Here is a 10,668-nt window from a genome sequence, read left to right as displayed (position 1 = left end):
GGACCCAGCAGAATGTTCTTTCATTTTCCATTTCGAAGTAAATTATATGCTAAGGTAACACTTGATTTGCATGCTTTCCCATATCTTAAGGACAAGCTAGGAGCAAATTGGGAGCTACAGTAGCTCGCCAGATCCTAAGAGGGTTTAGCGAGGTTCTTCAACAAGCATACAAAAAAAAGGAATCCGGATGCACACTAATAGTAGTCCAGCATAAAAAACACTCTCAGGAAAATGCACAAATATCCCAAACTCTCTGTTTAACTCTAAGTGAGTAGGGTGATGAGAAAGAACATCGTTGCTTACGACCAATTTGGAGAGTGCAACCGCTACTCCTTGGCCGTGCCGTACTTCATCGCGCGATGGAACTTGACGTTTAGCACAATATCACAGACCATAGCTGCATGCATAACCAGCTATCGTTGCGGGCTTTCAAGCGATGGACACTGTTGCTCTTGCTGTTGGAGTTTGGTAGGTGCAGATGCTTAGTATAGTTGTGGGACCATGCAGAGTCTGAAAGCCTTTGTCACGCTTTGGGCCCCAGCACTTAATTCACTGGTAATTGTAGTAGATCAACTTACAGTATCGCTCCATATTTGGCTGTTGCATAGTGTGGCGGAATTTTTCTGTCAGAACGTGTGCGAATCCCACAGCCTTGCCTGGTCCTCATATTCCCGTGAACGTTCGTACTGATCCATATGGCATAAGCCACTTTGTAGAGTGTGTATACTCAAGTTTTTCTTTGTGTAAACGCCTACTACTGTTGGGCCTACTCAAAGATTGCGGCTAGCCTGTGCAGGCAATGCGTCGCGTGGCTTGCAGCTTCTTGCACACGCAACAGAAGCATCTACAAGGGCTTATCTATGAGTGTTTGCCGTGGTTGAGCACCGCCAAAAACTTCTGTGGGGGGATGAAGTGTTGGATGCATATCATTCCGCAGCGGTTACGGCGGGCTATTTTGTTGGTCTGGAGATATAGATTTGCAGTGAGCCCCTTCTCATATGCTGCCTGTGGGAGTCTCGCTCTGGCTCACCCGAATAATGTTTTCTTGACGCAATCATAAATACACCTTATCTGCCTACCTATAAACATCCGTCCAGCAGCTTCGTCGGCCAGATTCAAGCCTGAGCTGTCCAACTGTGAAAACAGCATATATCAGGTCCCTTCGTCACACGACAAAAGCCCTCCCACACCAAATTCGCTTGCTCATTCAGGCAGCGTTTCTGAGCATGACGAATATGGCTTTTCTGAGAGCTGTTTCCATGACTTGTATCACTGCTTCAACCTTGAAATGGTAGTCCACCGTCTTCCCGTGGTCTAATCCTTTATGATATCTTGGTGTTTCCTCTATAATTTGCATAGTCCGAGACAGTTCTCCATTTATACATGTAGGGCTATCTGATGGACCCTGGAAATTACCAAGCGTCTCACATGCACTCGCTCCACACCCGTAGAGTCGTATGAAGGAACAGCTGGCATCTGCTCGTTAAGTGAGGATTCTTGTCCGTTGCTTTCGTCTTCCATCATAATGTAAGGAGTTTACCTGCAGTCACATTTGATAGAAAAATCGGACTCGTATGGTATAGGAAGCTCTGAGATACTTTGTTAAGCCTCACCACTAGCTGAAATTTCTGCTTTCAATACATTCTGATCATGCGAACAACAGGTCATCAGCCGTCACGGGCCTGCAGCAACAACTTTCTCCTGAGTAGCTATTGCTTGGCATCTTTTGCTGAATCCGAATTCTCGAAAATCAGGGCATGGCACTTTAAAGGGATGACAGATGCAAGTGCCACTTCAGGAGTAAGCCAACATGCTCGTTCCCACTGACCTAATCCCGTAATTCTTAGCCAATACTGATAACACTTTCGCCTTTGGCCTTTAAAGTGTTTGGCATGTTGGACCACTGCTGATTACCTTTCGGCAATCCCTCCGCGTGTTGGGTCCTCTCCCTGGTTTCCGCAGCCGGCTAGTGGCGCATCTGTGAGGGTATCCTGGATCCTAACTCGGTGCCTGCCTAACCCACGAACAGCCAAAGGGAATACAAGCCACTAATCTCCACATGGAAAGGTGTTCCAGCTCTCCTCAAAGCTTACTGAGAAAGAGACTAGCCTGGGGCATAGGATTCCACAGAATCTGGTGCGCTGCAAAAGCTTGAGGCTTGCGAGGACACTCTCCCCACATGTCTTCAAGCACAAGCTCCCACGCATACATTGATCCAGTGGCTTGTACATCTGGCTCGACATGTTAAAGAGCTTCCTCAGCCTTAGTAAAATACTCAAAAGTTAACATGTGAATTGTATTAGCAAGACACCGAAAGAGGCTTTAAATTTATGCGTGTCACGCGTTTAACTATCAAATACTAACTTAGCATATTTTGTCACCTAATACTGAAGCTCAGCATCCGAAAGTCTCTCTAGGACCGCGTTTGCTCTAATAAGAAGAGAAAGTGCATTACGAACACTGCTGGCCGCGCATTTTGCAGCTGAAGCTGCACCAAGTGTATAATCCAGCACCAGCAGGCAGCAGCACATCCGCCAGTTCGAATCCAATAGGAAATGTCGTCCTTGCTAAAAGCGGTGGAATGGTCTGCGGTTCGGTCAATTCTATGCAGAACCAACACTTGAACACTGTTTGGCCGACAAAACCAGTCTCTGCGTGCCCTGCTGCGTGCAGACCTAGTCCCACCCCTAGGGTAATAGCCTTCCGGTTGGGCCAGTCGATGCCAGTGCCACTTCAATCACATGCAGCTAGCTAAAAAGTATGTTACTGCGCTTTCTCCAACCCACCCCATGAGTTAGGCCAAGGCTGTGTTAAGCTTGACTATGGGGGAATAGCAGGCAATTGTAAAATTAGTCTGAAATAATATTCCTCCCCACAACTAATCTAGGCACCTCAAATCCTTATTTGCACATGCTGCACGCAGTTGTCCATCTAGACTAAGGTTGTAGTAGAAGCTACTATTCCTGTAAAATAAGTAATTGCAGGACTCCTAGATCCTTAGGGGTTGGTACTTATAGCGGCTTAAGCTACGCAGAAAGCAGCTGGAAGCGCGGCCGCAGTGCCACTTCACCTCATGTTCTTCCCCACAACTATTCTAGCCATGCCAGCTCCTCTAAGATGAGCTAGCATTGACGGGCATGCACCTGAGCTAATATCCGTTTAAAGGCTCTGAGCCCTACAAGACTAAGCATACATGCAGCCCATAGTTTTCAAAGCATAAGTGCCTTTAATGCGCCTTCGACTGCGGGGGAAGCAGGAAGATGCACGATTGCAGAGTCCGTCTACAAAGAAAGCCTTTTCGCGTGATGAGGTATAGCCTGCTGAAAGGCTGATTGGTGGAGTTTCTTAGGTTTTTGTGGGAGGCTACGGATGTTCCCACTTCCTTCGTCCCTTCGCGGTGTCCCGATCATTTACGAGCCTTCGGCTTGGCCCGCTTTGCTATGCTTTCTGGTTTTCCGCTGGTGCCTCTTTATTTCTCTCTACTGGCATGTGGAGGACTCGTTTTGGTCTCCTTAGTGCGCCAATCTGAAATCTCCCGAGCTCCTCATGCGCCGGATCATTTGTATGCTTCGCTTCTTAATGAGATTAAACAAGCACAAACCAGTTTCTGTCATGCAAAACACATGCACTGCACTCACTTATTTTACGAAGACCGTTTCAAGGGTCTGTCCGTCCTATGTGGGAGATGCCCTGCAAAAGCCGGGGATTGTGAGGAGTCGTTCACCCCAGCGCCTTCCCCCACCCGCATACATATACACAAAAAAGCCCCAAGAAATCTTATCGTTGGGCACTGCGTATACCAGTGCCTTATTGCTGGCCTTCATTTTGATGAATAAGCTGCTTGGTGCAATTGCCTAGTAATGCTAACAATACAATATCATAGTACCGATTTTCACAAAGCACACCAAAATAGATATCAGTAAATCGAACATAACATTATGCAAAACCGTAGCCTATTCCTGTAGATCTGCTTATTTCTGGAACGCGTAGTCCCAGAGCCCCGCGGGGCTCCTTTCTGCAATTGAAGAAAGAGTGAAAACGTCTCTAGAGCAAGGTAAGCTGCGTAGCTTGCAGTAAAGTTTACAAATTAGAGCAAATAGGGCCCTAGGTGAAGGGGCCTTCTTTACCCTTTACCTTCATTGGGGAATCTGGGCCAATAAAGGAGGGACCTATCTGCAACTAAGTATCTATCTACTAACGTGCTGTTCCATAAGCTTCCCATGACTTACCACCGGAGACGTTGAGCATCTGACGGTTTCCCCTTCCCTCCTGCCTATGCCTCCATTTAATCTGTTTCCCCAGAGCGACTGAGCCGTAGGCCTTACTTAATCTGTCTAAAGAACGAAGCGTCCCTGTAGCAGCATTGTTTTGTCAACTACACTTCCTGCGCGCCTGGCGAGCTCATAGTTTACAACACAGGACGCCAGAGCATCGAGTTTTAGGATTGATGACGGATGCTGCAGTGATGGCGTGTTACGAGAATACAGTCGTTAAAAATTGTTTTACTTTTGTCTACAATAGCGAAGTGCAGGAAAACTCCAACTCCACGACAAGGGTATTTAATTGCTGCTTGATACAGATAATGTCGAAATGCAGCTTTCCAGCATCTGCCTCTGTTGTAATTGCTGCCCTGAACCCTAGGTAGGGACGCAAGAAGTCACTTTAAAGCTCTACAGTGCCTTCCAGTGGCAGGATTCTGCCGACGCGAAAAAATGGGAAGTCGTGTGTAAGGCGCATTTTCTGCTGCACGCGACCACAATTTGGCTGAAGGGCTGAGGCATTTAGAGCGGACATGCTAGCTCCTTCTGAAGCACAAGACACCCCAAGGATCATATGGGGAACCCCAACCCGCCAATACAAAAGGATCAGGCAGAGTATGGTCAAAGGAGGCAGATGAACTGTAGCGAAATGTAGTTCGCCCGAAGCTCCGAAGTGCAGCACCTAAAAATAGGCGGACAGACGCCGAGTGATGTAGGAATGCTGATAACGGTACACAGACCCTTGATAGCATGAATTCAAAGTGAAATTGAAACGAAAAAGGGAAAAATGGCAAAGCTCACATGTTAAACAAGGTGTATGACAAGTGTGAGGCATCCAGACACATGAGTGTGGAATAGAAAAATACGCCATGCAAGTCGTTGCTGCCTACGAAAACGTCTGTGCCACCACCACCAGGTTAAGCACGGAATATAGCAAGGAAATTAGGGGCGCTTAGAATATACTTTTTCTGGGGAACAAGGCAGCTCCTGGAGGCAACGACATTTGCGGCTTCGCTACCATGAGCTTTCCACCTCTTGATGAGCCGCCGACTTGCGCCTTATTTCCCATCGGATTTTTTCGAAGGGTTCTTCCGTCACTGTATTTCTGAGACGTATGTTTCTCCCGTAAAACCATCATCAAAATTCAATCTGGACACTGGTTCGGGCAGCTTATCATGCACCTCCCCGCCGAACTCGGTGGGACCTCTAGCCGGAAATCCCGGTTGGTCAGAAATGTCTTCACTTCGTTTATGAGTTGGAAACCGACTTTTGTTATATGCAGGAGCTAATGTCTCCTCATCTACCCTATGATCTGCCATAATCTTTTTGAGGTTAGCAGCAACATCGCCAATAGCGGTTTTGTGCGCATTGTGCAGGGCATCGAGAATGCTTGGGTCTGGTCCGTACCGCGTGAGCCGTTCTCCTGATACCCTTACTGCATCCATGAAACATTGCTGCACTTCCTGTTGCACATCGCCTTCAGTGACACCCTGTAGCCACTCCTTGCGGCGCCCAAGGAAATTGAGCATAGCTGTCTGCCGCTCAATGTAGGTCGAAGTACCTGTTATCAGCTGAGGCATGCTCGAGTTCCAGAAACCTGAGTCCGTCATTAGCTCGAGCTGAGTGCGAAGCTCTTGTATTTCCTGCTTGATAGCTTGCTCCTGGGTCTCGAGAGTACTCAGCTCTGACTTGAGAGACTCCAGCCTGGAGCTTACGCGTTCCTTCTGCAGTGCACCTTCGGAGCCTGCTGTCACATCACGCATGAGATCTTCGATAGGCTTCAACTGCAAGTCCTCAATTAGCTGCCTATTCCACAAGTAATCCTGAGTGAATGCGTCTGCCAGCCGGAGGCGGGACAAGTCCTGCACAAACTCCTGTATGCTGAGAACATAGGCATTTGCGTAAGGCGCCACATCTTTTGTCCACAAACTAAGAGCTATACTTGAATCTGGATGGTCAAAAATGAAGGAGCTAAAGCCCGAAAACCTGTCCCGCAGACTGATTGCCACATCTTTCTTCTTGGCCATCCTGCGCGTTAGTTCTTCCTGTGCAGCCGTGCCAAATGCCATCGGGTCTCTCATTCGCAGCTCCATGTGGGCTTTGAGCTTTTCAACCTCTCGTCCCCAGCGTTTCACTGCGCTAGATGCGACAACAAGATTTCGATCTACTGATTCTTGCTTCGTTCTGTTCGTTTCAAACTGCTCTAGTTTCTCAAGAGCCCGTCGCACCGCCGTATTTACTAATTTTCCCTCCATCCGTACATCATGATGCTTCATCTCTTCCCCACCAGTACCTTCTGATGCATCCTTGAGGCTTAGTAGCTCTTCCTGGGGAATTTTAACCATTTCTAGCAGTTTGGCGGCAATGTTCTTGTTGTTGACAGTCTCGTCGCACTTCAGTTTCAGGGCCTCGTGCTCGGCCACCAAAAGAGCCCGCTCATCCTCAAGGGCCTTTAAATGCTTTTCAGCCTTTAGGAGCTGCTTCTCTTCAAGGTGTAGGGCACCTGGAGTGAGTTCCAAGCTCTCATAGTCAGTGGGCATAAGGGACTTTGAACTCAGTAATATTCCCAGCTGTTTTTTATTCTCCTTCAGCGAGTTCTCTGCCTGCTGAAGGGCATACCAGCTGACCCTGTTCATAGCGCTTTCCTCTCGTAGCTTTGCAGTAAGTTTCCTTTGATTCCTCAGCCTATCCATCGCTTCCTTAGTCAACTCGTCTGCTGTCTTGCGGTCGGGGCCAAATGCTAACTCTTGGTCACTTATCTTCTGTTCGGCTTCCTCCACCTGCTTCTCCAATCCTGCTATGTCCTCATCCAGGGATTTATCTAACATCATTTCCTGCTTTAATAAAGCTTTTTGCACCGGCAGCTCTTCCATGAGCTCCTGGTACCTACCCTGATATTCGTCTAGATGGGCAAGATGACTTTGCTTTGCTCTAGACGCTTCCTCAGGTGTCTGCGCACGAGCCAATCCAATACAGTTGTCAAGCAACTCCAGCCACATACTCGCAAGGATGTCCTCTTGCCTTATCTTCTCCAGAAACTCCGGCAACTGTTCTTCTGATACACCTTTCATCTGGTCCGCCAACTCGAGCTCAACCATTGCGGCATCCTGCGCAGAAACCGCTTCCTGCGGCGACTTCTTTGCGCGCTCCAGTATCTCTTTGGCTGTTCGCGCGTTCGCCATAGCTTTAGCGTACTTGGCAGCCAACTTTGGCTCCATTTCACGCGCATATTCCACAATGGATTGGGTAATCGCGCGGTTATCAGGCCCCAATTTCACTTCCGCCCTGGTAAACTCAGCCTTTGCAGCCTCCTGACTTATGGCCGCTTGCAAAGCAGCCTTCTCTTTCTCAATGGCTTTTTTCTCTTCTTTGTCCCGGCTTTCCGCTGCCGCAAGGCTCCTCAAGCCCACAATAATATACAGCAACGCAAGTACAAGCAAATTAGCACTTGCTAAATGCAGCAGCCTAGGAAACCCAGGGCCACCCTTCCCCTGCTGTGATGTCTCGGTATCCCAAACAGACTCACACGCGCTAGCCAACTCCGGTACACCAGAGGGGACTTCTTCAAGATCAACTGCTTCAACAGAGGAGCCAGGACCCTCTAGACCACCATGGTATTCAGAAGAGAGCAGCGTAGAATCATCAGATCCAACAGCCCTTTGTATAGATCCAGTCTTTGTGTGCTGTAAGCCCTCAGTCTCAGTCACCGTAGCCGTGAATTCGTTGCCGTATTCCTCAGATAAAATCACAGCGCCATCATGGTGGCTGCAGTGGCACGGCGGTACCGCAAAGGTTAACAGCGTGAGCAGCAGCTGCTGCTTCCACTTTGTAAGCCACATCCCGTGGCAAGGGAATTCCATGGCTGGCCACAATCTTTCCTGCCCCGTGCCTTCACTTGAACAAAACAGTGTGCTACATACTTGACTGCTGCTGCGACTATCTCTGTTTCTGCTTCTACTCCTAGTTCAGTTGAGCGTTCGGTTGTTGCTTCTATTGATTAAAGGTAAGGAATGGTTTTTTAAATGCTGTCGCTAGGATTGAGATCTAGGGGCCCCGCAGATCGATTGGGGCCCCGTCTCCCTCTTGGAGCAAGCTGTATGTCGAAAATACCAGCAGTTTTATCTTTTAAAATCCAGCTATAAGCATCAAACACCCGGACCGTAAAAGAAACTAATGCAACACGGAGGAAACGCCAGAAGACTCTGAAGGCTTGACGAGGGGGTACTTCTTTGGAGGGGGTACTTCGTTAATTAGTTCTCACTGACGCATATATTGCCACTGCAGTCAGTAACTATACTACTTAACACAAAGGAAATGATTTGCTTAAGCCAGTCACAGCCACCTACAGGGGAACTTCAGCTTGAAAAACCTGTGGCGTGATTGGAGGAAGAAAAGCCCGGCCTGGTGGGTGGCGCCCCACAAGCGTTGAACCCGATCCAGGCCACTGTGAACAATGAGGAGCTGGCTTGTAAGGAGGCCTCGTCTCCTGTTTCTGACTCCAGAAGAGATATACTTAGCTTTATTCAACCAAGCACCCCATAAACTTTTACAGCTAGCAAGCACAGCTAAGCTACTGGAAATAACGAGAGGGCACGCAGAAATGCATTTGATCAACTGTGGCACCCATGGGTGGGATGCTCTATAAATTGTAGGGTGCGAAGTGACTTTATCTATACTTAATCCAGGTTAATTACATGTGCCAGGCTTTTTTAGATGGCATCTGACAAATACTAAAAGCAACATGTATGTGCACCTACAAAAACAGGTTCCAGCTGGCCAAGCTTGTTACGAGCCAATGCTATACATTGAGTCCTTCTGCTACCCTGATTATACTCGATTGAGAAGTTCACAAAAGTTGATAATATGATTTGGCTGTTTGCTGAAGGAAAGGGCAGGCTGACTAAGGCATGAATGAATTTAACGTAATATCTGCCTGCGATCTCCCCAGCGAGCCCCTGAACTCCGCTCAATGCAAACTTACTAGGCTACTAATTGTTTCCGAAATCTATCTCCCTCATCTGCTCCCAATTCTCCGGGCTCCCACATGGAAAGGGGTGGGCCAGCTACGGTGTGCGTAGCTGTGCCCAATAAATAGAGCTTTCGCAAGTAGTTGCATAAAGCGTCTAGCACGCTCCCATATAACAGAGCGTTTTAAGTATTAATGTAGCACTATTCTGCAAGCGGTAACATACACGAACAACCAAACCAATTACTTGGTTTATTAATAATTTAGTTGAGGGCTGGAGAAACTGCCTAAGCTTGCCGTAACCCTCTAGATCTTTCTCCCTCTTAAACGAGAAGCCCTTGCCTATGGCGAAAACTTATGGCGGCAATAAATCGGGGCAAAGAAGAGCAAGGAACCAAATGAGAAAAGAAGGCTGCCTTGTGCGTCAACTCCAGGTTCATGTGGGACAGGGGAAGAGTTCTCGCCAGGTCTCGATTCCATAGACAAGCAGAAAACGCGAAAACCAGTGCGAATGAAAAAGATGAAGACAGCTGGAACCGTACAGAGAAATAGAAGGGACGGGAAATACACACACTAGCCAACCGCAAGTGCGAGACCAAGTCAACAAGACCATGGCTGGGCAATGGCTCAATGTAATAGAAGTGCTGAACGTGTTAGCTTCGTACTACCAGAAAGCAAAAGAATAGTAGTGTGTGTAGAAGGAATCCAAGTACACACTACGCCAGCAGCGCCTTCACGCCTCACAGAGCAATATCTGCATGCCATTGCACCCAGTAGAAGCACCATGGTAATTTTAGAAGCCCCAATAGAAGCTTTAGCCAACATGCAGAGACAACTTTGCTGAGAATGCCTGCTCATAAAGTGTTGTGGGCATCTTAGAATATAACAACCCGAAGCTTTACAAGCAGTTATAACGAAGGAAATTCAGCATATGTCAGAGAGCAGATGCGTTGTGGAAGGGCTGCTACCATGAGCGAAGAGTAATCCCCCCTGTGAGTAAGGTTCTTAACCAAACAAGTGTGACGAATCTTCCCCCTGGCAACGAAGCCCCCAGCTGCCCCTCCCTCAACTATTCAGATTTGCGTGCGCCATCCCAGTCCAAAAAACCCCTTGTGTTTGCCATCGAAGCTCAATAGCCGTAGAAGCGTTTCTACAGCTTTCTTGGGATCTTCTGTCCCCAAGGAGGTCTCCCACATGCGCGGCAAGGTCCACGAAAAAGTTAGGAGCCTTGGAGCTTGGTTAGTAAGTTAATATTGATACTTCTTTAAAGCGTCTAACAGCTAGGGAGATCGATAGATTATGGAAGGGCAGTGAGAGCATTGATTCTTGAAGGGGACGGCAAATATCCCTACCAATCTGGCGGCAAGCGTTTTCACCTGTTTACTCGGTGGCGAGTTACAATCGATTTCTTTATCTAGTGCGGGTGTCGTACTCAGCTACAAT

The 10,668-nt window shown here is 47.9% G+C and overlaps 1 protein-coding gene across 1 annotated transcript; it reads right to left on the bottom strand.

The window, feature by feature from the left end:
* Window positions 1–5,353: 5,353 nt before the first annotated feature.
* Window positions 5,354–9,705, bottom strand: LOC34623465. The gene is made up of 3 exons (XM_022736586.2): window positions 9,642–9,705; window positions 9,241–9,382; window positions 5,354–8,024 (listed from the first exon to the last, which is right to left on the bottom strand). Exons 1-3 carry the CDS (start codon window positions 9,703–9,705, stop codon window positions 5,354–5,356), a joined length of 2,877 nt encoding a protein of 958 aa, XP_022592526.2.
* Between the last annotated feature and the right edge of the window lie 963 nt (window positions 9,706–10,668).

Source organism: Cyclospora cayetanensis, unplaced genomic scaffold (assembly GCF_002999335.1).
Source record: "Cyclospora cayetanensis isolate NF1_C8 unplaced genomic scaffold, CcayRef3 CcayRef3_contig_348, whole genome shotgun sequence".
NCBI lineage: Eukaryota > Apicomplexa > Conoidasida > Eucoccidiorida > Eimeriidae > Cyclospora > Cyclospora cayetanensis.
The sequence above is the reverse complement of the archived record's forward strand: the minus strand, read 5'-3'. Positions and strand labels throughout refer to the sequence as shown.